This window comes from Sceloporus occidentalis, unplaced genomic scaffold (assembly GCF_023333645.1).
Source record: "Sceloporus occidentalis isolate IW3139 unplaced genomic scaffold, rSceOcc1.0.p SCAF_95, whole genome shotgun sequence".
Classification (NCBI taxonomy): domain Eukaryota; kingdom Metazoa; phylum Chordata; class Lepidosauria; order Squamata; family Phrynosomatidae; genus Sceloporus; species Sceloporus occidentalis.
The window spans coordinates 930,994-958,618 of record NW_028317075.1 but is presented as its reverse complement, the minus strand read 5'-3'; the positions used below and the strand labels follow the sequence as shown (position 1 = coordinate 958,618).

Sequence of the window (27,625 nt, the reverse complement as noted above, 5' to 3'; positions counted from 1 at the left end):
TTTGGCTGTATTCCTATTCCCATCACTTTGTTGTAATGCTTACCTCTTATACCAAAATTGCAAGTTATTTAAAAATATATACAAAGCTGCCTTTTTGTACATCTGTGAAAATTAAGGGAACCTTAACTTTTAAGCAACTTTAAAGTTTAAAGGAACTGGATTTGTTTAAAAAAAACCCCAAAAAACAGATAGGTTAAACAAAATCAAAACTTTGATTTTTTTTCATTAATTCTTGAACTGGTCAGAGTATAAGATGGAGAAGGTTAAATCTAATTCGGGTAGAGTTGGCCAAAAGCAGACGTTGGGAATGATTCAATTCGCATTCACCTACACTTTAGTGAACAGACATTTTTGGATCATGTGCACCTTCGTCTGCGTTAGCAGGGAGTCCATTATCACCCAGGGGAGAGGTCAGAGGTTGTCAATGACACTAAATAGTGCCATATCTGCTTCTATCTTTCAGCATCCTTCCGTGTGCTTGGTTGTTCAAGACATTTTGAACTTCTCACATACTGAGAGACTTAACCAGGCTAGCAGCTCCAGTATACCCAACGGTTGGACAGCTGCTAAAAACCAGGAAGCTTCTCAGGGCCTGTGCAAGGTATTGCTATAATAGGAAATCAGTAACAAAGGATCAATCCTTTGCAATTGTAGAATTATTGTTTTGGTTGTGCAATTTGTTTTTCTTTTTCATAACTCTTACTTTTATAGCCTGCAGGGGACATGAGGTAGGACATACCAAACAAAAACATACCATGTAAGCGAGATGGGACCTTGTTATAATAATAGAGCTTCTGCTGGTCACGGTTATAGCCAACAAAGTGCCTGGAACAAGACGTGGTCCATTGTCATTTGCAGGTGACACTACCACCCTCAAAAGGGTTGTGGTGGAGGTGATACCATCCGTCACTGCAATCTCCATGCTGTCTTCTGTCGTGCTCGAGCCTCCGTGCACATAGTACAATGCGTTTCTGTTGACATCTTCGTATGTGAATGTATCACCTTTCAAACACACAAGCATTAATTAATAGCATTTATTTAACCAAAAATGATGCATTGTCAAAGTGTGGGTGTTTGACAATAAACATGTCAATGCAGCCTTGAACAGCAAGGCAGGTGTTTCCATTTTGTTTTATAGGAAATTACTCCCAACAGTTGCGAGCATCTTGCATAATCCCAGATAAACAAAAATGCTCAATGAATTTTAAACAACAAGACAAATTAAGATACAACTGAAACAAATGACTTTTGAATAAGGAACAGCTGTTTAGCAGACGCCTGTGACCAGGTACAGCTCCTGTGCCAAGACAACCCCAAGAAAAATGCTTGCCGCTGAGAACTGAAGCCTTTATAATATGCAAGGCAAAACTCTGTTTTGTATAATTAGTGTATTAACAGTGGTCCCTGACAGCTATAACAAGTGGATGGATGGTTTACAAACATACCTGCGTTCATAGCGCTCTGTATGCCAGCTTCAGACTTCATTAACAGGCCATGCCGGGGTTGTTCAACAAGCTCATAAAACAGATCTTCTGGTGACGTGTCTGTATCAGTCACGGTCAGATGTACCCCTGAAAACCCAGAGTCCAAAATTAAAATCTTTGATAATCTGCTTTTAAGAGAGATATATATATATATATATATATATATATATATATATATATATATAATCTTATTATTATTATTATAACAGGCACTTACAGAAGACATCGCTGCATTATTAACATCTCACCAGGTCTACCAATTGCTCATAACACTATTCTTCATATTGCTTGCATGGTATTATTATTGGCCTAAATTAGTTGTCTACTAACTAGCCGAAAATGTAAAATATCATGAAACTGGGCACAAAAAGTAGCAAGACAGGTCACTGTGCCCCGACCCCTCCTTCAAATTTTGCACAAGCATAGAATATCAAACCCTTTAAGGGGATCATATTAGTTGAGTTATTATACACAAGACTAGTAACAATAGTTTCTAATGGCTCTTTGCACTGTGGGTACCCTGATAATTAAGCATGTTAAGTGCGAAACGCGCCAAGATTCTGTTGTGGAGTGTTTTGCTTCACGTGGATACAATTAAAAGCTTACAAGCATTGGATTGACACTCCAAGACTCCATAGTCTTGTTTTCTTCTTCTTGTTCTTCTTGTTTTTGTGTGTTAGCTAAATATTTTATTTCAATTTTTAAAATAATCAGGGAACAATGCTGCTACCATGGCAAGACCAATGCTTTCTACATTAAATGAACCAAGGCAGAAGAAATGGGAGAAACATGGAAGACATGGAATTGCAAAAGGGTATTTAAAGAATGTTCAGAGCTTTATTGCTACTTTTACTACTGTTACATTTGTTAGATGCTAATTGCAGGGGCGCTGTGCTACTTTGTACCAGAGGCCTCCTTTTCTTTTATTGGTTAATAGATCCTTGAATGTTAACAGAAACTTTTTCAGCAACACCATTTTCCTCTAAGACATAAAAGTGATTAAAATGCATATGGCCACTCCTCACCGATGGGAGCTCGTCCTCCCTGCGTAACCTCAAGAAACGGGGATGAAATCTGAAACACAGGAGGCTGCTGCTCAGTGGAGAGCAAATGGATGGTGAATGGCATCTCAGGTGTAGTGAATTCCCCATCAGAAACTGTAGAGAAAGCAGGGCACATCGATGAAAACAGCACAGCTCTGGGTGATGTACCAAGATACCTTTGATCTCTACCATACTCCTTGCCTTAGGGTTCTAAAGAAAGATGGCATGCTACTTATCAAACAACAAGTTCTTTATACGAATTGATTTACTAATGTGGCTAGTAATTCAGAGATAACTCATATGTGAATATTAATTAAGTAAATATGCTCATGGCTATTTACAGATTTACAAATCTCTTATTTTATATATTATATGTTAAATAAATATCACTGTTCAGAATGAACATTGTTTTCTACACAGCACAAACAAAAAATCCATTTCATTAGAAAGGATATTTATGTTTTACCTGTAAAGAAGAAGCTCACAGATCCCGGAAGACCTGAAGGAAAAATAAATGCTTTGTTTTATATACAAACTGTAGAGATCAGAAGCGGTGAAGTATAGGAGTAAAAATGATGGGTGCTTGTATACTGTAGGGCTGCAAACACACTGAGATTTCAGGAACCAAAAATATTTATTTATGATTACATTAATGTAAACCTAAAAACCATGCCTGAACTCATGACAATTTTAGTATTGAGCATCAGTGATCTTTCTGTAATTCCACTGAAGCCAACCTGACCACACATTATGGTCAATCCGGCTTCAATGACCACAGAAAGGAACAAGGCGAAGATACTCAACTTCAGAACATTGTGATATTAGGTAAATGATGGTGTTGTACAGTAAGTATTTAATGCTTTACATGTGTCAAAGTTCAAGGATGTTCCTGTGGAAATACTTCAAATTCATAACTACAATTCTATGTAATTACAGCACCACAGAACGGGAACCTGTCAAAGATGCTGAAGACTAAATTTGTCCAACAAGTTAGCTTGTAAAATTATGTACATGCTGTATGTGCATCATACTTTCTTTTATTTTCTTTTACATATTGAAGACTTTACTACGAGTTAGTTTATATAATAAATGAGCAAGATATATGTCCTGTTTTTCCTAGGTTTATTTGAAGTAAAGTTTGTGGTCGAAATTGCTAATGTTATACTATGTACCTATGGCTGTTCTTGTGATGAAAGGGGCTGTATTCATTATATGGGTATAGGGAAGGAGTAGGGGAGATTCTGGAATCAGGGATGAGGTCAAAATCCGTGACTTCAAAGGAGGATTATCAATAATGCTGTGCTACTTACTTTACTTTCGAAAATAAGCTTTTAGAGTTTGCTTTTCTTTTTATAGCAACACCAAAAACATGAAGATAGTTTTCTTACCAGTGAAAGAGAAGTCCATAATCTCGCTGAGGTGCGGTGCGGCTCTAGGTGGCTGGTATGCAATATTACCCTGATTAATATCTGCTTGGGTAAAGTGCCTTACAAAGGACATAGGTTTATCTTTATGTTCCAAGATGCCTGTGAAATCAGCAGCAAGAAAAGTGACTATTTTACAAATATGATAGGCATTAGATCTCCTTTATTATTATTACTATTATTTTTTATTTTTTTTTACAGTTGTAGCATGGGTAGCATACATGAATTGCAAAATATTTCTCAAATACAGCAGTGCAGGCAATTACACATCTGAATATACATTGCATTATTATACCTCTCAACTACATGGACCTGTAGAAACCAGGAGATATGCCATGAGTCCCCCATGATACCGGCATCCCAGCCAGAATGGCTCTGGCCTCCTTTCATAAGGTGTGTATACCTCCTGTGAACCTACTGTGCCTCTCTTATACCGTTAAGTGCAAAGCAAGCCTGTTGGCACTGTATAACTAAAAATATGAGTACACAAGAGTTAAATACCACTGGCCAAAACCTCATTTCATAAATACATACAATTTCAAAAAGTCATCGATTGCTTCAATATTCTGATCCATAGCAGGCACCATCACTTCACTGAAACCAAACTGTCCCTGTGTAGCCCTTGGCTTGAATTTGTTTTAGGTGATACATCTCCTTCTTAGCACTGTACAGACGTGGCATACCCACAGTACTCGCTCAGGAGAGAGTTCCGAGTGTCTAACGAAACCCCCTGCATGAGCTCAACGATCTCAATGATTGGCTGTTTCAAGTAACCAATACTACATGGGGAGGGAGTGATGAAGCTGCAACTTCTCCTTAAGCTTCCCCTCCCCCCCACGTGTTTAATGAATGCATAGTACTGACAAATGCATTTTATATGCATTCTTCATTAGTTGGCCTGTATGGGAAATTGAACTGTCCCTTTAAGTAAAGGAACATTAAAAAGAAAAACCAATGCCAAGCAAAACCATTTTATGTATGTTTGTGTTATGGCAATAAACACCTTTAATGAATGGTTTTCTGTGATCGATGACAAACAGCACTTACAACGTGACAAATCATCAACCGAAAATGTGAGCAGTCCAGTCTCTACAATGCTTGCCGTAACGATTTTCAGCGGTGTTTTTAATAGACACTGCTGAGTTTCACTGCTGAGTTTTCAAACTGAATAAATAAATCAATTTAAAATCCAATTTTGTTTTGGTTATTGCTCACTGTAAAACAGTAATGTGTGAACTGAATTTAATTCTACTAGCATCAATGGCTCAGCCAATGAACACCCCTCCCCCTTGACGAATTCTGCTACTTTACAAGATTAATAATCCCATGCATGTTTAGACATCTGCTGAATTAGCTGGTTTACCATGATTACAAAACAAACCAGGAAACATCAGGGCTGGACTGATTATGAGGTCTGGTGAGAATGTTCCTCTTGTCCACACCTATAAATAAAAGCACAGTAGCCAACTTACCGTACTTGGTCAGAACAGTTCTGACACAAGCCAAACCGGCTAGCTGACCCAACTGATGCCTTGATGAGACATTCTGGGTGTCATCCATATTTACATAAAGACATCTGCTCATAAGCAAGGCAAAAGGGAAGTACCCGAATTAAATGGACAAAATTTAGTCGTTACAGAATATAGGATGATGTCTGGATGGTGTTATGTAAGGTGGTGGGAGCGGAAGGAGACATACTTGAAGATTCATCAGACACGTGGAGCTGAAATAGTTGGCTACTGTGGGTTCCAGAATCTAACTGAACTCATGAGATTTCAATCATCAATGTATTCTCTCTCTCTCTCTCTCTCTCTCTCTGGCAACTGACATTCAATTCAATATTTGACTTTCAAGAACCATTTTTATTTGGACCATTTCCAGTGGAATCCTTTCAAACAGGGCCAACAACACAATGATATGCTATATCAACTATTTATCACTCACTCTATATTGCTTTTTTAGTTTAGAATTATAATGAAGCCGAGAAACTTGAGCCTTACAGAAGCCCTTAAGCGAGTTATCATAAGCAACAAAGTAACGGAAGCCTTCCTGTATTCCTTAGCAAGTTATAAAAATAATTATTCCTATAGCAGAAATCTGTACTTTATATATGCTGTTAAGGCAAGTCTGGTTTTCCTCACCTTCATGCGGCTGTAAGGGTACCGTTATATTGTAGACTATTTTATCACTCGGGCTTTCTGTGTCAACAAAGGAAAGATAATGGGATCCAATCACTGTCACACGGTCTTCAAGAGCCTACAAAAAAATAACGTTCTGTAAGCACACAGCCCTTTCTTTTTTATTTACATCTGCCTGCTTAGACATAACTTACATTTATTATGGCTGTGATTTTACTTGGGGGATTGAGTTCAAACATACACCATGCAAAAAATGAAGGAATAATTATGTTTTTCTTGTATACTTATTTTTTTTAAGACCACTGCAAAAGTGTTTTTTCCCCCAAAACCTCATCATAGTAGAACAACTGTATCTCTATACTCTTCTTCGTGAAATAGCGACTTTCAGCATTGTCTGTTTTATTGTTTTGTTGATATGCTTTAACCAAGTACCATGTGTCAGAGAAAAAAAAGAAAGTGTCAAAGACAAAGAAGTATGTTGTATTTTTACTTTCAAGGTGATTAGAGAACTGAAGGACATTTGGATATAAGGATGCAAACATAGGGGTTTATTTACTAAATCATGAGTTTGCAGATAAGTTCTAAAACATTTCTACTTCATTGCCTTTATTATACATTCTGCGGGGTCAACCCCACTGAGAGTCTCCTCTATAAAGGGATGAATTGGACTGGCATAAAGAATAGTTGATGGCATTCAAGTTATCTTCGAAGACTAATTAGGTAATTTGCATTTCAACTCTGCCAGCAAAACTCACCATGGTTAGTCCTTAATAATGCCTGGTGAAGTTGGGAGAGCTGAAATGTTTCATCTCAACACAACCCACCTACACATTCATGAAAATCCCTCTAAATATGGTTAACAGATCAAGTAAAGAGTGAATCCGAACATTTTTAATAATCATAGAGACATGGGTGACAATGTTTGTGCTCACGGCTCTGACGGAAAAGGAAATCCCTACACTATTATAAATATGATGAAGTATCAGAAGCCCGAATAAACCTTTCGCCTGCAGACTCTTTTTCATTTAAAGTACCCCTCTGATGTCCATTGTCTGTTTCCAATTACTGGTACTATTGAGGCGGCGGGAACAGGGTCAGTGTTTAGATTACAGCACATCCAAGTACTTAAAACATAAACTTTATATATTTTTTATATTTAATCTCTTTTTAAATTTGCACATTTTTATTATAAAAAATGTTGCCCCATGAAGAACTGTCACCATCCTCCAACAGGACTTACATATACTGCTTTTACAAAATACAGTGCATAAACATTTTGCTGGGCTTACTGCCAATGGACTTTAGTAAATAACACTACACATATCCCTTACCGTCATGTGCAGAGAGGATCCAGGAGATAGCTGAGGAGCACCAGGGTGATTGGGTAAAATACCAATGTTGAACACATGTCTGTCCTGAGTGGCCTGGGTACTTTCTGTACTGGAAATCTGTAAGTAAAATCATACTACAACCATTAAAAGTGTCGTAGGATTGGTAAAACCATTCTACCCAATATGCTGAATAGTTTCTGATGCACTGCACACTAATGACGTGGAACACATGCAGTGTTGGTAATAAAGTAGGAGGACAAGACATCAAAATAGTGAGTTTGTCACGATAAATGTAACAATAAGTCAAGACATAGACATCCTTGCTCATTTGTGCCAACAGCAAGCCCATGATTCTTCATACGTCCTTCTGCAGAGGACATTTCCCTTGCATTTCAGTTATGGACTGCTTTTATGGGTGAGATCAGATTGATATGTCGGCGGAGACATATAGCTGGCTATTACATTACTGTCTGTTCTCCGTTGAGATGGTCTCATACCTCTTTGTACACAATATGGTGGATGAAGCAAGACATGTCACTCCAACGCTTCTTACCCATGACATCGATGCCACATTTTGTCCCAAAGGACACATTTGTGCAAGTCTATGGCTAGATGCAATCACGATGTTACTAAATCAGCTAGCCATGAGCACACAAGCAGAGCCGGCCTTAGGCGTTGTGGCGCCCTGTGCGGACTACTCCTCTGGCGCCCCCCCTCACTACCCCCCCTCTCTGCCCCTTCAAACTACCCGCCCTCTCTGCCCCTTCAAACTACCCCCCCATGCCCCTTCAAACTACCCCTTCAAACTACCCCTCCCCTCTGCCCCTTCAAACTACCCCCCCTGCCCATTCAAACTACACCCCCCCTCTGCCCCTTCAAACTACACCCCCCCTCTGCCCCTTCAAACTACACCCCCCTCCCTCTGCCCCTTCAAACTACACCCCCCTCTGCCCCTTCAAACTACACCCCCCTCTGCCCCTTCAAACTACACCCCCTCCCTCTGCCCCTTCAAACTACACCCCCCTCCCTCTGCCCCTTCAAACTACACCCCCCTCCCTCTGCCCCTTCAAACTACACCCCCCTCCCTCTGCCCCTTCAAACTACACACCCCCCTCTGCCCCTTCAAACTACACCCCCCCCTCTGCCCCTTCAAACTACACCCCCCTCTGCCCCTTCAAACTACACCCCCCCTCTGCCCCTTCAAACTACACCCCCCCCTCTGTCCCTTCAAACTACACCCCCCCCTCTGTCCCTTCAAACTACACCCCCCCCACTTACCTTGTTGCCGGAGTCCTGCGGCGAGAGCAGGAGGCATCCGTCTTCTCGCTCTGCCGCGGTGCCGGCATTTCATGTTGAGAGCCGGAATAGTCCGGCGCTCAACATGAGATGCCGGCACAGCGACGGAGTCACGGAGAGTAAGGGGCGCCGAGCGGTTGCCGAGAACTTCACGAGCAACCGCTCGGCGCCCCTGCCCGGGACTTAGATTAAAGCATCGGTTTGTTTTTTTTAAACTTTATTTAACATGAATGATGTTAAATAAAGTTTTAAAAAAAAAACACAAAAAAAAACAAAACGATGCTTTAATCTAAGTCCCGGTCAGGCGCCCCTGCAACCATGGCGCCCTGTACGGTCGCACAGGTCGCACACCCCTAAGGCCGGCCCTGCACACAAGCAAACATGGTGTAGAGAACACAACTCCTGGCAGCTTATACAAAAAAAACCATGCAGTATTAAAACTTATGCTGTTTTTTTTTCCATTCATGAAAGGGCCCCCTTGGTTAATTGCAACATACAAAAGACTGTGATCCATAAGTGAACAGACTCCTCCATCCCCCGATGATAGAAAACTTGTCTCAAAATAGCGATAACGAATATAATGGATTCATAAAAGGAGGGAATCCATTTCTGTGTTTTGCAAAGGCTGACGCTTTTATATGTCTCAGGTAGGCAGGACAGCCTTAGGGAGACATTAGAAGCTGGGTTTGAATTAGAGCTAATTCTGCATATTAGCTATGACAATTGTGAACATAGATAATAATGACTGCAACATTAACGGAATATCTATAATAGGCTTTATGCAAATATAAAACCAGGTGCGCTAACACCCTGCTTAAATGTATAGGGCTGGCTTCCTCTGAGAGCGCAGGATAGTGAGTTCATTATGAAACACGATAACAGTAATTTAGTCTAGTGTTTAAAAGATTTGCTTACATCTGCACCAATGATTCCCAGTGCACTCTTATCTGTCGGAGTTATCTTCTGAGTTACTTTGCAAATTACTTTAATCACTTGTACTGATGGATAGCCAGAGAACAATCATCAAGAGGTCCTTGTGATAATGACTGGGATGAACTATATGTGCTGAAACTCCTGTAATGAGCAGATGCTTCTAACACTTAAGAGCGTTTGGAAACATACCCTGTTCTGTTATCTCATGGTACAGAAATCAGCCAAGCATGTGCAGCTCAGTTTATGAAATTACCCCCTTCCTTTAAGCTCTGAGAACTCTGGGGTAGGAACACACCTTTTGATTTAAAAAAAGAATTGAATAGGGAATAAAACTGTTGAAGTATAAACACAGAAGCTCCTTCTCAAGGGCAATGTATTCTCCATCCTGGATACATGGCCAAATGACAGGCATGCCTTTGGGATTTAGGGAAAAAAAAATAATTTTGTGCAGTCCTTTTCCCCTTTAGGAAAGGGCAATTAGGACTCCTAGAAGTTATGCACTAGGATATGAATGCATATCCATATTCCACTTCACTGACTTCTGGAGTATGGTCAGCAACGACACTGCAAGGACCACAAATGGTGATTGTAATGTGTGAAGATTGCACACCTGCATGTGATACTCACATTTTCACAGTCTATAGGATGACTACACTGATTATTTCTTTGTGAAGGGTCATATATCATTTAGAAGCAGAGGTTGGGGCAAGATAACATGAAATTAATGATCTAATACAACATTTTAGAAAGTGTAGAAACTCTACAAATACCTTTGAGGGATACATCAGACTCCTTGGCCAGTAAGTAATACCTTAAGGCTTATTCCTACATTTACAAGGTGGCAATTTGCAGTTGATTGACTCTTCATACATACATATCACAACATAATGTTATCATTATTACATTTTCACAGTACCTGAAAGCTAAAGGAGTCTCTCCCTTGTGACTGGGGTCCCAAGTGCCTGTACCACACAAGCCCCTCATTAATGTCCTGCTGGGTAAAGGTTGTGGCGGGTGTAGCCAGCCTTCCGTCAGGCAGTCTCTGCCAGCCATCAGCAGGTCCATCAGCAGGCATTGGCACCAGTAGCACCACTTCACCTGGTATGTAACAAGAAAGGTTCCATTATACGCAAACATACTGTATATATATTTCAGATGTGTAGACAGAATAGTGAAATGTTTTGTGTGGCATTTGTGACGGTTTTAATAAATGCTATTAAATCTTTCCCTGTTTCCATGATAGCCTGTTATTAAATAAGTCACATTGATATTGTGCAAACTACTTTGACGTAAGGCCACCATACGTGGATCAATAAAACACACATAACATTCATTTATTTTTTTTCCTCACCTTGTTATTGCTATTTTTGTCCAAAGCTGTATTTGAACCAACAAGTTACCTGGTTTATTCGAAGTGCAATTCTGAACTGATAAAGCCGGGAAGATATGAAAGGCATGTACTTACCAAACCTTGGCTGTTCATTTGTGATTGTATAGATGACATTTGAGTCAGGGGCACCAGGCACTTTTGCTTGCAGAAGTCTACTGGATATCTGAAGCATTCCTCCTTCTGGCACCCACACAGCAGAGTTCAATACAAGTTGGAGCCCTTCTTTCAACTGTTTGGAAAATGGTGATGAAGGGTTAATCAAAAAGTATCCCTTTTGTGTTTTTTTAATAGCTACTCTGAGATTTCAAAAAAACATGGAATAATTTAAATGTTAATCATTGGGCTTTTCTATAATCCTGATTAATGCAGCCAGTGAATTTTCATGCAAACACATTAGAATAATTTACAATTTGGATTCATCAATATGAGTTTTGGTTACAGATATTACAGAAATTCTATTTCCAATATTTTATGTATACAAAGAAACAACAGCCCAAATTCACGTGTATAGTAGTAAAACAAATAATAATAATAGATACTCCCCAATCAAAAGCAGCTTCCAATAACACTCCAATATTTTATGTTCAGATTTGTTTTATTTTGTTATAAACTACCAAAAACAATGTTTAAAGAGTAAATGCAGGGGGAAAAAAAAACTTATATCCCAGCGGTAGTGTATTTTAGCCCTTGATCTAACACAAAGCTGCCTCCAAAACTTTCTCAAGGAGGCCAGGTAATATTACTATGGAGGCTACGAGGCTACACAGGTAGTCACAGGCCTCCATAGTGTAACCAGGCCAGTTAAAATGGAGATCTCCAATGTCCCCATCCAGTCCATGGAGGAGAAGTACACTGGGGAACCTGATATCTAAACAGCGCAATCTGCCTTTGGTTTACATGACATAGTCAGTCAAGGCCACTGCTTCTACATGACATCATCATGTGACTCCATACAGATAACTACAATAGATGGTCTTAATTTGCATAAGGTGCCAGGTTACCAACCAATTTTAACCATCTGTTCCCTCACCTTTGACATCACTAGAGCTTAAAATTATCCTGGTGTAGAAGCCATCCAAATGAGAAAGCGATTGACATAATAAAGATTTTTTTTTCCTGGGCAGCAATTATATTCAGTATAGCTTACGGAACAGCACCTAGACTTGGATCATATGTGATTAATAATATCTCACAAACCCAGAAAGGCTGAGAACGCAAAAAAAAAAAATAGCCACCAGCTAGATCAGTTTGCGATCAAAACCAAACAAAGCAGAATTCACCTAGGTCATGTCTGGTCAGACATTTATTTTTTCATCAAAAGCTTAGAACATTAGAAGATTTACTGGGAGAAAAACTAATCAGGTGTAATTTGTTTTTATTACTGTTGCAGGCTAAGCCTGGAAACTCTGGCCAAGTGTCATGAACATCTGAAAGATTTAGTGGAAGTTTAATGAGGTCTAATGGTGGGAGGGGATTACTAGTCAGACCGTATGTTACAGAAGCTAAACTTCAAGTATTATGTTATAGGGATATAAACAAAATATATGGACTTGTAAAAAGCCACAAAATATGTTTGCTAATTATATATAGTCAATGTCAAGACATATCACAGGGTTGATGTTTTTTCAGTCTGGTAACATAAATACGAGCTACATTCCATGTTTGAATTTATGGAGACACTGAAACCAAGTTGATGGCTATTGAGTCATAAAATAACAGTCTGTGAAATATGACTGATAACACAGAAATGGTCAATAATGTTAATCAGATTCACTCAATTTTTTCAGAGATATCCTGATGGACTGATCCTGCAATTATCTCTACAAATGACATCCACATACAGTTGGAGCTGTATAGCCCAAGATACTTTTTGAGACAATAAAGATGTCTGAAAAGTTTGTCGTATACTCAAAAGTGGGAGAAGGTGGAGAAGACCAGTGCGGCTAAATACCCCTTACTTCAACCTAAGATCAAAAGACTCAGTAATTGCCTCCAGGGCCTGATGCCTTCTAGGCTCTTGGGCTCCAGAATGGTGAGGAGCACATACTTCTCATTTGTCCCACAAAGCAGTGACCTGATCAGGTCCTGCAACATGGTCTCCTTTAATGCAGCATCGGCAGTGGTCCTCTCTGACACTGCGAGCTGGGAAGTGACATAATCACCGAGCGCGCAATGAGATACTGGCTGAAAGGATTGTGTAGGGAGCAAGGGGTAGATGTCGTAAAAACTGGTTGTAGCTTTTGGAGGAAGGAGGGGTTCAAGGGAAAATGTTAATCTATAGACATAAAGTAGAATGGGAGAAGAAAATAAACTGACTAGAGAGTGTAAAAATGACATTGCATGGGAATCTAAGAGACTAGAAAAGGGAGGTCTAAGGGAAAGGACACTGCATGAACATGAGAAAGAAGGTAGAAAAAATAGGTTTGTGAGGAAGAATAGGTATCTCCAAGCGGTACAAAAAGTGATTTGACCCAGGAAACGGCACAGTTACCAAAGAGGGAGAAAAAAAGAACAAAACAAGACTGCAGGAGGTTCAGCTGCCAGAATCACTTGCTGCTTATATTGCCACTTTAAGATCAAATTTTATTTTAATTAATCATATGTTAGTTGTGTATAACAACCTTTTGTAGTAATGCTCCAGGGCACAAAAAAAAAAATCTGCTAGTCCAGAGACTTCCTTGGCATCTTTGTAAAGCATGCTATTCATACCATTACTATGATTGTTCTGATTTTTGCTGCGTGCCCTGTAATTTAATGTTTTATGTTTTGTATGCAGTCCTTTTACAGAAACCTAAAAAAACTTACAATGTTTTCAATTTCCAGGCTTTGTAAAACTGTACATTACCTACATCATATTGTAAAACAACAATATTTTTTGAGAAGATGCATAAAAAGGCTTATAAACTTCACAACACAGCAGGGACTGCTGTTTTTCTCTATAATCTGCATAGGAAATGTACATGATATGGACAAATAAAATGTTTCCGCTAATGTACGTTGGATGCTCAGAGGAACACATTTTCAAGTGTTTTTTTTTTCTTTTTGCTTAATCCCAGACGCTATACTGAGAATAAAGTGATATACACAGCCTGTGTGTCTGGCTTCATGCGGCTTTCATATCCATGCACTTATTAAGCAGCACTTCTCACAGAAATGTACCTCTTATGTATGTGATGAGATTAACCTACCTAGTGTGTCACTTATAAGGGGGTCATTGGCTCATTAAAACCACAAACCCTCTAAACAAAACCAAAACAGATGTATTTTTTTTATTTTAATATTAAAGTGAAAACGGAAAAAAATTGTAATATGTTGTGTATAAGTTTAAGGGTTAAGACTGGAAGGAGTTCTGAAATTTGAACAAAAAGAAAAAGTTAATTCCTGATCGGGCTCTACTGAGAGTATGAAATCTACTGTGGGCTCTTTCATGTTTGCTTTATCCCTCACTGCTGCTTTTGTTCTTGCACCATCTGGTGTCTTCCTAGCTTCTTACTCTATTACTATTACATATCTGCTCAGTCAATACATAAAAATAAGTACAAACGTATGTCCCAGGTTGGTTTGAGGCTGCTTCTCAAGGTTTGGGCTAGGTCTTTTAATTGTACTGAAGAGCAATGCTACACTATGCAAAGACATTTTAGACAAATGCATGCTTCTAACTTTGTGGCACCAGTCTGGAGAGAGCCCTCCTGTTTTGATTAGTATGGAGAAACATGTGTGGCCTGTACAGAACCATGACCTTAACCCTGGAGCTCTGATTGCCATGCCATGGAAAACAGTGGCTCAACAAATTCTACCTAGCTTACCCGATAGCCCACTTGTACACCTGGAGTTACATTGTGGAATACCTTATCATTATAGATGGTCTATATTTCAAATGTTAACACCCACCTTTTCTGTAATCTTGACATGGAAAAGAACATTAATAAAGTTGTATCCATCATTCACTTGGAAAAGAATGACATCGGACTGACTCTCAGAACCATCGTGGACATAGTGCAGAAGGCCATTTTTAATGTCATCCAGGCGGAATTGGTTAAGGGGAGTGTTCCCCGGAGGAATAACAAGATGACCATGCCTTGGAGATTCTAGAACAGCTACCATCACCTCCTGCAGATTGTCATCATCTCTCAAGTCTAGGAGAAACTTTGTGATAGCCCCAGTCTCCCCCTTGCCAACCAGGAGACCACTGTTTCTAATGACGTATGTTGCCTGAAAACCAAAAAAACTAAACATTATTAATAATATGTGGTATGCTTAGGGTTGTATGTGTTTTAAGTCTGAACGAAACAACTTTTTAAAGAAATACATATAGGTACATTTCTTTGTACTATGATTTACATGATTCCCAGCCACCATTCTAAAGCTCAAAGGCAGTACCACTAGAAATGTCTGTGGTTCCCTCAGAAGTGACATGTCAGGTCATTTATTGAATCAATGGTTGAGATTATATTAAAGTGAAATCTATTTTCCCACCTTAGTAAGTATTCCATGTACTTATGAGGAGTTTTAAATACAAAAGATGCCGACACATAGACACACGTGAGCATTCATTTTACATATTGCATTCTGAGGCCATTTCAGATTCCTATTGAACTACAGATGGAAAGGCTATTCACATGAACATTTTAAATACTCTTTTTATCTTGTAGACTAAGAAGCCAATTCACCAAGCAAGGAGAGAGAAAAGATGACAAAGCTTACTATAATTGCCATGTTACCTTTGTTGAGATAGCTTGTACATTGATTGATTGTGGCTGCGAGGAGAGCTGCCCATCACTGACTTTAACTGAAAAAAAGCCATTCCTAAATGACATGAAGAAATGAGCATTAGTTTGGGAAACAACTAACTACAGATACCTAATATTCTATTCACATAACTGAAAAACCATGAAACCCTTTACAGGAAACAGTGGACAATTATCAAATTTGCATTTATACAGAGCCATAAATTGTATGCAGTTCATAAATGCGTCATTTTCTATAAAACTTTATGTCTTAAGTTGTTGTGTTCTTGGAACTAAATGTATTCATTAGACTACATTTGCAATAAATCCCTGATAACTTATGTGACATGTTTAATTTACTGTTCAGTAAAAAAGTAGATGAATTCAATGGAACAGACAATAAAGTATCCTAAAATAAAAGGTAGAACAGCCATCGATCAACCTTCTGACCATGTACTGAACTAATATGACCTCTGCTACTGGATGATGTCATTGTCAACACAATGTATGCGCTCAAACATCATAGAGTTGCTGCCCCAAATTTCATTGGTTGGTTGTTGTTGTGTTCCCCTGTCTTTAGTGTCTATTTTTCAGTAGTCAGTGCTTGCGTTTCTAATAGTCATGGACTCAACTCTATGCCTCTAAATGGCAGCAGAGTGTTCATAGTAGATTTCATTTAATATGGGCACATTCTGCCCTGCACAACCACCGCCAGGCTTTTGAACGTCATGATCTGCTATCCCATTATTGCGTCCGAACACACAGCACTTTAGTAGCCATTTTCTCCATGCGCAAGCTGTTGAAAAATGCATTGAGCCCAATAACAGGTGTCGGTTACTGAAAATGAGTTGGCGACCTTTGATGCCAATCATCTCTTCTGTACAAATGAACAACATAATATGTTGTCCCTTGAATTTAGTCATTCTGTTTTATTTTATTAATACTAGATCATTACAATAGTGTGCATGTATATTAAATGACTTGGAAATGTAGCGATTGGATTTCAAGTGAGTTTTAGAGCAGAGAAATTCTGCACGCTCCATAAAGCAAGGATGTTTTCCAAGCTTAGTTAATTTTGTTGTTAAATTTAAAATAATAACATGATAAAAGTTAAGGGTCGTTAAGTGAATACTGTTTTAACAACACAGAGGCAGCGCCAGAGCAATAATATGAGACGTACTTATTTCATCTGTCAAATAGAATTGAAGGACACCAAATGTGGCCTCATCCAAGTGCGTTTAGATGCTTGCTGAGCCTTCAAGTTAATGTAGCTTAAAAATCAAGAAATCCAAAATTCTGATTAAACTGTGTGATTCTCGGTGAAATGTTCGCTATTTCTCTGCACTTGCACAATTCAACTTGCCTTTTCCTCAATGTTATTGTCTTTCATTTACATATTGGTTACTGACATGTCTTCTATAATGACTTTTCTGTTGCTTAGCAACCTCTTTACGGAACCGAGCTCTCTTTTCATCAACCTCTTGGGTTGAAGAGCACAAGAATATGTTACTTGGTTTACAACGTTGCTGCTTTATTTCTTATATCTCAATGATATCTCAATTTCTTATATTCACAAGAATATACATTAAAACAATATTACACTCAAAAATGTAATGGATTCACACAAAACACCAAAGAAACCATCTGCTTAGGGTCCTATTAGTGACATCCAATGTTCCTCAACAAAAAAGGGTATTTTTAGGAAGGCCGGAAAAACCAAACAGCTGGGTCAGCCAGGGGTAGAGACTTCTTAAATTCTTGACAGGGAATCTGTCTTGGACAATTGGTAGAGGAGCTAACAAGGAAGTAGGTTGTGATAGATTTAGTATTTACAAATGGAGACTTGATTTTGGATTTCACTGTATGAGAGGGTTTGGGCTCCAGTGATTATCAATGAGTGTGGTTTAATATATGGAGATAGTTTTAGTTTAGTGCAATGCCCCTTTTTTAAAAAGGCATATTCATCTAAAATAGATGAGGACATTGCCAGGATAAAAAAAAACAAAAGAGGATGACACCGTTGTTAAATATATAAGTGAAAAAAACCAGGAAGGAATAATTCAAGATATATAAGGGTAGTAATATCAAGTTTCTAAGAATTGGCCAGTAGCAAAGAATTTCATGGGAACAACTGGACAATCATCCTCCTCCAGTAGGACAACACATGAAAGCATGGGTACTTCGCAAACTAGGATAAACCTGTAGGCTATTCCCTAGCAAAGCCTCATAAGAGAAAGCTTGATCACTGCAGAACATTTCATGTAGTAATACCTACCTAGACTTTTCTTTGCTGTGCTTGAACCTCACTCTGTTCTCTTTCAAATCCTCCCAGTTGAACTGCGAGTCCTTGTTAAGGAGAATTTCTTTGCCATGTAACATTTTTACCAGTCGCCCATTGTTAGGAGGGGACACCACATGAAATGCAAGGCTGGTGTACTCAGTGTCCTGATCTTGTACATTCATAAGGGTCAAATCCAAAGGTGTGTCCTCACCGATACCTACTGTGACTGACCCATTCACAAGAAGCATAGGAGTGTGAGAATTAACTGAAAGGAAAAAATCACAAATACTCGTTGAACCATTTTTTAGGGCCAAGTCTATCATACCATTCTTATCACTGTTTATAGGTCCTATGACCTATGCTTAAGCTCTGTCTTACTGATTTAACTTTAAAATGACCTACAATGACCTGCATCCATATCTTATATTTTAGGACTATTTTACAAACAGTGACATATTTATAATATCTAAAACAGTCGGAACATATTTCAAAATTTAGCAGAACTGTCAGGATTTACTTAGAATTTTAATTGTCAAATTATTCAAATCAACTACATTTATTATTACACTCATTATAAGGCATACAATTTGTGTATGCATTTTACACTTCTCCAACCACAATTTACTAACTAGACTAGACTCATGAAAGCCAAAGCATAGAAGCGATTCGCCTGGCATTTTGGTTCTCGACCACCCTTGTGTGCAGCAATAGTTACACTTTTTCCATCTGAGCTAAAATGTAAGACTGTCCTGGGTGGGGATTCACCTTAGGGCAGTTTATTTAAACCCTGTCCATTGTCAGCTGAGCTAGTCTGATTTTTGGGGGGGGCAAAATTGAATTTTATTTAATCACAGCTCTGGAATGTAGGACAAATACGTCTCACAAAAGTTTTACTGTATGTGATAATTGCTATGGATTTATGATGCCACACAAGAAATAATCATGAGCCGCACTTATGTTGCAACCTACAATAACACAACAATCTGTCTCAACCGGCCCTCTCATATGGTGGCTTAGTTACAATACATACCTTCGCACCTCCTGCTCGTATGATTACTTGAGAAACCACGGCCACAGTGTGAGACACACAGGTTATTTTTTAAAAGCATCTTGTTGGTGCAAAATCTGCACTTCATGGCTTCATCGCATTCCAGGCAACCAGGAGGACAAGCTAAGAGACAATCAGGAACAAGGAATGACAAAGTTTTATTAGGACAGAATAATGTGACCACTGATGGACACGTTGCCATCATAATTTACCAGTTTTATATGCAATGATAAGGCATTGGTTCTATGCTACAACTAATGGTTGAGAGCAGGTTTCCAGGATATCTTCCTATGAAAATAAATACCGTATTTGCTCGATTAAAAGATGACCCTGATTATAAGACGACCCCCCAAAATCAAAATATTAATTTAGGAAAAAACCAAAAAGCCTGAATATAAGACGACCCTATAGGAAAAAAGTTTTGCCAGTAAATGTTAATTCATGTAAACTAATTTTCATATTTAATAAAAGCTATGATTGAGAAAAATATATATTTTTTTATTTCCTTTTATTTGCCAACCTGCCCCCCCCCAGTTATGCACATCTGCCCCCAGGCTTGCCACCCTGCCCCCAGAAATGCCTTATATCCCCCTATTTGCCACTCTGCCCCATGTGCCTTTTAACCCTCTATATGCCACTCTGCCTCCAGAAATGTCTTATACCCTCCTATATGCCACTCTGTCCCATTATATGCCTTTTAACCCCCTATATGCCCCTCTGCCCCATGATATGCCTCATACCCCTATATGCCACTCTGGCATATAGGGGGTTAAAAGGCATATCATGGGGCTGAGTGGCATATAGGGGGGTAAGATGCATTTCCGGAGGTATATATATATATATAACTGCTAACAGCAATCACACTCCTATCAAGCCAAGGCAGCCAGTACATGCTGGAACCTGGGGATGATAGTAGTGGGATTACAGCCTCCCTATGCCATGCTACCACCCCCACCCCCTTACACATCCATGCTATCATACACACACACTCATTCAAAAACATTTAAATACTCATTCATTCCATTAATCACACATACTTCACACATTAATCACAAAAACCCTCCCCCACCCCCTTTCCTGAACTGCAGATCTCCCACTCGCAGACTTCTGCAGGGGCCCGGCTGTGCGAGCAACTTCTCTGGCCCCGCCCCCAGAGGAAGGAGGGGGGAGGCAGAGTTATGTGAGGACTTTGCTAGCTTCCTGTTCCTCTGCTGCTAGTAGAAGAGACGCTGCTCGCGACCAAAGCACCGGTAAGCAGCCTGCCCTCAGCAGAATGAGGTCTGATTATAAGACGACCTCGATTATAAGACGAGGGGTATTTTTCTGAGCATTTGCTCTGGAAAAAACCTCGTCTTATAATCGAGCAAATACGGTATGTGAAGAATAAATCCACCCAGGTTTGGATTATATTGTTAATTTTTGAAAAGACCCTGAAATACCTATGTTTGTGCCAAAGTCGACTCATGTTGGGATCCTGCTCCTCAGGACAAGGCTGTCCATCAAAGCCCTTTAACACCATTCTCATTAGTATGCTATGATTTCATTGACTAACACGAACGTAACAAATTTACTTAGTTCATAGAAGAAATAGGTTAAAACCTTTATCGTGAAAAACAGGGGATTTTAAGTAGACAGCCTACCAATGAGCACATAAAACATTAAACCAATGTAAATATACTCGGTATCAAAGCAGGCCACAGGATAAAGCTCCTCACCTCCCTGCAGCCCTCTTCTGGTAGTCAGGTTGCTCTTACAGATAGTTTGTATTTCCCTTGAACTGCACTGTTACAGTTTGCAATGAATGCAAAGTGTGGAAAGTGAAATAATAGCGTTTGTGTGGGTGCTGTTTACCTAGACACTTGCGATCAGCATGGGATGCTAAGTGCTGTTTTCCACATTCACTGACACACTGTCCATTCAATAGGTAGAATGGAGCCTTGCATTGGCTGCATTGATTAGGTCCATCACAGATAAGGCAGTGTTCACCGCATTCTGTAAAACAGGTATGAACAAACAGTAAGCAAATTGTGATTGACCATATGTCTGTTTACCACTGTCTTAAGTCATTGTTATTCTTTTTGCAACTAATAACACATAACAATATAATCACATTCTGGATAAAAAAAACCCACACATTAAATTACATGTATATTTCGTATCTGAAGCATGTGTCCTGGGGATATGTTTTCTTTGGGGCTTTAATTTGAGCTTTATTGCTCTTGTTAGGAAATATGTATTTATGGTTTTAAACTGTAGGCATGACAACCATGTTTTTTCAACCATCATCAATACCAATTAAAATGAAGACGTGTCATTAAATTTAGCCGCATATGTTTTGGAGATGGCGGGATTTGTAAATTGTTGCTTTGAGAACAGGGAGACTACTAATTCCATAAAGAAGCCTCTCACAGTCTGATTAACCAATCAAACTGCAGCCTTGATTCCAAAACTATGAATTAGGCCTTAGCTAGCAGGTGGTCAGAGTCTAAGGGGTTTCTCAAACTGACGAAGTGGACCAAACTAGCTGCCATATCACATGCACTCAACTCAAGAGGCCAGCATGTCTTCAACACTCATGACTGAGGTCCACTAAGGAATGTATGCTAACATTTTTGGATAAATTTCCTTGGGGCCAAGAAACATGTCTGATTCAATGTACTGCCCCAAACATCCTAACCAACAACAATCAATGCATATGATGGCAGGAGTGTCCCTTTAAGAAGATAAGAAGATCAATAAAAACACAAATTTAGCACAAAGCATGTAAAAAAACACTTTGTTTCTTTGGAAACAAGCACATTTTTAGAACCAAGTTGCTGTAGTTTTCAGTGCTGCAGCTGCTATATTCCAATCCAGCATTAATCTGAGTGAAGTACCCGTAGTTCGTTCCTATTATTTGCTGTCACGACCAATGGAGTTATTATGGAATCCTATAATGTACAATCACAGTATCTATTCTGCAAGACTCTGACAGCACAATTTCCATAGTTCTGTTTTAATATCTCTTTCCCCTGTTTTAGGAGCATACATATACAATATCAGCTTATTCCTCGAGGATGCTGGAAAGAAAATCATATGACTAATAAGAAGTTGTTACTGGGATGAAACTGAGCTAATATAAACAGGCATTAAAAAATGATAAATATATGAATAAGAAATAATAATGCAAGGGGAGATTTGAGGATTGATAAAAATAAAAGAAGGTGAGAAAGGAATGAGGGAGGCAAAATGTGAATTTTCAAAGAGCAATAGAAAACATTAATATTTATACAGGAGATGCTGATGGCCTGATTATCTCATGGTCCGGCAACCAGGAATAAACTGAAAGATCATCAATGACAAGTTAATAAATAATGGATTTGCAGCCTGCCTACATTGTAATAATGTAAGGAAGTATACTGTTCATGGATCCACTATTATTATCAAAAGCGAATTCATCATTGCTTTACTGCTTAGTAAATTAACGTATGTAAATTACATTTTTTTTTAATTTTGTGTTATGTGCTTATGGATGGCGTCAGTTGTATGTATGTAAAACTGAATGAATGTAACATCTTGTCTCTATGATTGCCAGTTTGGGCTGTTTTCAATCATGACTATGGAAAGGCAATGTCTATAGGTGGTCTGATCTCTAAAGCGTAATTACAGACAGCGCTGTTACAGGAGGGACGTTTGCTCTTTGGGACCCAAATCCCTCTGCTCGGAATGCTTGTTGGGTATAAATGCTTCACAGTGTTCTCGCCACAATAATGTTTATAATGCAGAAAACAAATTATTTGTTTCTCATTCTAAACTCCTATTAGGTTAAGTTGTTAGCTATCAATAAGTCAATAAAAAGTATCTTAAAAAAATCATATGGGGTGGGGTGGCATGCAATAAGAGTGGGTCTACACAATAAAATGTATTTGACTGCACAGAGCAGCTTTACCTTTTAAAGGCTCAGTGTATTATCAAAACTATTAGTCGATATTATCCAACGTTTTCAAGTTATCAAAGCAGAGCCAAATAACATTTCATTGATGAAGCCAATAACAATCAAAGGATTTTCAGACATTATCGGAGGTAACAATAAAAAGCCAGAGCGCTGCAGTGACCTACCTTTGTGACTAGTGTCCTAATTGCTCAGACAATTCTCCAGTAATGTTTTTGATGACCACATTTCTGGAGCATCGCTATGAAACCTGTTCTTTTTACACTTGCAAGAGTAACAAGACAGTAAGGAAAGACATTGGACTCGACCAACATCTCGCATTCTTAGTGAATAGATCTACTTAAGTGTTATATATTCATCCTAATGCCAATTCCTCAATGATTTTGCACAGACCCGTTAACCTTTTCTAGGTATATTATTATCTAGAACATTTTTATGGGCTACCATGGTATTGCAGTTGGTATGTTTAATCTTAGTGCTGTAAGCTTTAATAATGGTAAAAATATTTACAGATATTTGGCGCCCTGGCAATTTGGAGGCACGTTCCATATCTGATGACAAAGTTCTTATTTTGTCTAAATATATATAAGTTCTTTATATAGAAAGAGGTAGGAACTATGGACTCAAATTCAATAGGTGTTATTGAGCAGGGTTAAAGCACTTCTCTTTATACTGCTTTTCATAGGGAGTTGGCAGAGGTATCATCAGCGTAAGTGCTTTACACCTTTCACAAGTTAATTTCCTGAAGACAAATAAAGAGAGTAAGCCATGCATCTGGTAACACAATAATGAAAATATCTTGCCAAGGTATGATGGCACTTCTGCTGCGTTTTCTCACCGTGTCAAAAGGAGGCTTTGAAAACAAAGCTATCGTGGGAATATTGCCTAACCTTTTCACGGCTCTGTCAGTAGACGTATGAATCAATCGAGAGATGTAAGAACCCGGGATTAAATATCAACGGGTATTATATTATTTGTGACTGCATTGACATGCACAGGAAAGTAGTCTTTGCATGATAAACAGTCAACAGAAGTTTTAACAGGTCTGCACTTGAATACTTTGGAGAGTTCTAGGTGTGTGACTCTAGTTCTAGGTGTGTGCAGATCAAGATGCAGGGGGATATGTCGCAGGCAGCCAAAAGTCATGCCTCCAGGTGTTTGAAATCTTTGTCTTTATTTCTAGTTTGAAATTGTATACATATGCTGCTTATCAAACATACACTAACCAGTGAGTTTTAATTAAGCTAAATAAGATTAAGCCCCTCTCCCTTAGCTAAAAAGATAACACTTTCTTAAGTAGTCAGTGAGGGTTTAGATGAGGACCTAAGTACCCTGTTGATCTAAGATCATGGTGAAATACCCCCTAAGCCAAGTATCCAAGCTTAAAGAAGCTTTACGCTGAACTCACCGGTATTAAACGCACTGGCATTTCGAGGTGATAAGATTAATTCCCTTCATGACTTACACTGCCTTCAGAAGAGTTGAAAATGACATAAATTAACATTAGTTGCAGTCAGTCAGCTCAAGTTTTGATAAGGAAGACCTACCATACCATGGGGGTCTTTTGTGCAGATCACAAGGATATGACATGATATACCTGCGCTCCACACTCATGCAGAGAAGTTAACGCGAAAACCTCTGCAATATAGCTTTGATCTTCCCACCCACCCATTCAGAGCTGTGGCACACTAGGGAGGCTGATCACCCAACAGAGCAATGCCCCCTTGGACCTGCCACCCTATGCCTAGACCCAAATATATGTTTATATTAAACACAGAAGCCAGTATAGTAAAGAGAAGTATTCTTCTTGAGAGACTGAGATGCCAAATCTGAAGCAAGACTTCATCATTTCATTTGGGAGAACTATTGACAAATACTTCAGTGAGAGTTACCATTTTCGCCTTCTTTCACTGTAACTCTGCATAAGCTCGGATGAGTGTAAAAATGGGCAGAAACTGGTGATTTACTGAAGAGATTGCATTTGTCGATACATCATGAACAGTCAAGTGACCAATACACTGACAGAAACTGAGCCACGCAAACAATAATGTTTTTTTCTGTGGGAGTTTCTCTGGAACATAGATTGAACGGCAAATAAAATGACAATAACAAGAGGAATATGGAGAGTGAGATTTAGAGAAACAAGAAAACTGAACTGCTAGTCTTCATGTGACCTGCACACGTGAAAGACCATGCAAGATTGAACCCTTTTCTGACAAAAGAGGGCGCTCCTGAGCTAATTGCATACATGCTCCCAATCGCCGCGCACACGCAAGCACGCACAGATACATAGCCTTGCTGTCTGAAAGATGTTGGAAATAAATAACCGAGCATCATTTCTCATGGAAAAGCAGACGTACGACACAGAGACGCAAACCTTAAAGGTGGCACAAAACATTATATTGTCCGGTTTCCCTTTTGATTGTAAAGACTACTAAAATCTTGATGCTGAGAATGACTTTCCCCTCCCAACAGTTATATTGTTCCAACCATTGTACTTGGAATCATTAGTCGTTTCACCATCCTGTTACAGCTCACAATAGGCAACTGGCTACAAACTCATTAGCTAATATAACAAGGCAATCAAGATGACACAATGTAGGTGGACACTTCTTACAACACAATGCAAAAAAGAACGTGTTTTTTCTGGATACAATACAATGTAAATGAACATATTTTAGTAAGGTTATAATACCCCATGTCCAACATTATGGACAAAAATGATCTGTGAGATGGGCAACCATCACGTATTCTTCGAGAGAATTACCTGCCTCACTGAAAGCCACGGATTACTTGGGTTATGTTTCTTTACTGCTATATTTTTAATCCACTATGTATAAAGTTTCCCTTCCCATTTATCATTTAGCGAAGATTGCTTTGGCATCTAGCTATTAGCCCAAGTTTTATTACATTAGGGTATCACGCATAATCATTCCCATCAGTATGATATATAACAATAATTAAAAACTTCAGCAAGATGGTAATTCACAAAAAAAACATAATCAATATGTGTTAAAAGGAAAAGTTTGTAGTTAGAAGAATTAAAACTGGGCCAAATCTACATTTTTAAAGTAAATCTTTTTATTTAGCTTTTATTTTTAGAGAGAGAGAGAGAGAGAGATCACCCATGTATTTATTGTTTAATTTATTATACTCTCAGTATGAATAGACTTCAATCAGGAATGGACTAGGGTAGACGATTGGCCTCACACTTTAAGGATAGCACCCAAAAAATTGCATGTGTGTTGCCGCCTGCTGAATACATGTAGCAGCACCCTAGACTCAATGTATCTAGCACTGATAGCCCTAATCGGAAGAAGCTATCAGGTCCTTGCCTAATGGACATTTGCATGGTGTGCCCAATGGCTAGTTTGGGTCTGGTTGCAACAGAGCACCTAGGAATACTTTATGGAAGTATTGTAAGTCTGAAATCATAATGAATGTACTTACGGATGTGTATCTTAAAATGTTACGTAATACCATACATACAATTTTGTGGCCTTCTGTCCGTAGCTTGTGCCTTCTGTTTATTTTGATTCGGAAGACGTGTTGAAGTTTAAAAGCACCCAAGAAACCTACCTTGGCACATCTCCCCGTGTTTGTAAAAAGAGGGTGGACATTGCTGAACACAGCCTCCGGCGTGTAGAACGTACTGCTCCATACACTGCAAGCAATCAGTCTTGAGAGGGCCTTTGCAGGCATTGCAACTCCAATCACATTCTACAAAAAAGAGAAAATGAAAGAAATACAGTAAGTAGTGAGTAAAACCACTTCAGAAAATGGAGAAAGGTTATAGTTCTGAAAACTGTGGCATCCTATTGTTGGAATCCACAGAAATGAAAAAAAGTAGTTCTCATAGATTATATTTATTGACAGGAAAGTAATTCCATCCAAAGTTGTTCTTATCTGGAGATGGTTTTGTAAAACATAAGTCATACAACAGACACGCAAGAAGAATACCTTAGCTTAAAGAAAATCGATAGCTTAAATGTGAAGTCTAAAAGTAGAGTATCCTCTATTAAACCAAGTTTTAGGTGGAAATCTTTTTTTGAAAGCAAAAGATTACAGTTCAGGCAGGAACATAATTCCAATCTTAGAACCTTTTTATACAAAGAAGATAAGTGGTTTGTATTCAACCTTTGAATCAAAAGAAGTTCAAAGTGATTTCCTCCCATAAAATGTCTACACCGGGTACGGAGAGGTCGGCATTCAAAACCAGTAGTCTGGTGCTCAATCCAAATTACACTTCACCTACCCCCAAAACCTTAGGGGTATATTCACTAAAAGGAGAGTTTGTGGGAGAGGTGTGGTTATAGCTCCTTGACTTCACTATACATTGTGAAGGCACGTCTCCAATAAGGTTATGCCAAAAGGAAGAGTTTGGCTGGCCCTGCATAATTAGGTCAGTTAAATTTATTTCGTCCTTCATTATGCATTATACGGGGCCAACTCAGCGCTTTATGCTGGAGGAACCTGCCAGTGTTGGCCCTACGTGATAAATAGCGAAGAGAGTTAAAGCTTCCAAACAGGCTCCATGTGTGTAGATTCTCATTTTGTCAGCCATTCATGCACTTATTCAATTTTAATGTATTTGTGAGG

The 27,625-nt window shown here is 38.9% G+C and overlaps 1 protein-coding gene across 1 annotated transcript in view; it reads right to left on the bottom strand.

The window, feature by feature from the left end:
- Positions 1 to 27,625, bottom strand: part of LOC149284296 (extracellular matrix organizing protein FRAS1-like) — a 196,768-nt gene that overhangs the window by 31,391 nt on the left and 137,752 nt on the right. Inside the window, exons 23-37 of the mRNA XM_089496882.1 lie at positions 26,606 to 26,746; positions 20,947 to 21,087; positions 19,078 to 19,218; positions 18,042 to 18,312; positions 15,761 to 15,845; positions 14,931 to 15,251; positions 11,115 to 11,268; positions 10,566 to 10,747; positions 7,421 to 7,537; positions 6,093 to 6,207; positions 3,916 to 4,053; positions 2,994 to 3,026; positions 2,510 to 2,641; positions 1,446 to 1,571; positions 755 to 1,002 (exon numbers count right to left, since the gene is read on the bottom strand). Of these exons, the coding sequence (XP_089353008.1) occupies positions 755 to 1,002; positions 1,446 to 1,571; positions 2,510 to 2,641; positions 2,994 to 3,026; positions 3,916 to 4,053; positions 6,093 to 6,207; positions 7,421 to 7,537; positions 10,566 to 10,747; positions 11,115 to 11,268; positions 14,931 to 15,251; positions 15,761 to 15,845; positions 18,042 to 18,312; positions 19,078 to 19,218; positions 20,947 to 21,087; positions 26,606 to 26,746 (2,345 nt within the window). The remainder of the gene's footprint in view (positions 1 to 754; positions 1,003 to 1,445; positions 1,572 to 2,509; positions 2,642 to 2,993; positions 3,027 to 3,915; positions 4,054 to 6,092; positions 6,208 to 7,420; positions 7,538 to 10,565; positions 10,748 to 11,114; positions 11,269 to 14,930; positions 15,252 to 15,760; positions 15,846 to 18,041; positions 18,313 to 19,077; positions 19,219 to 20,946; positions 21,088 to 26,605; positions 26,747 to 27,625) is intronic.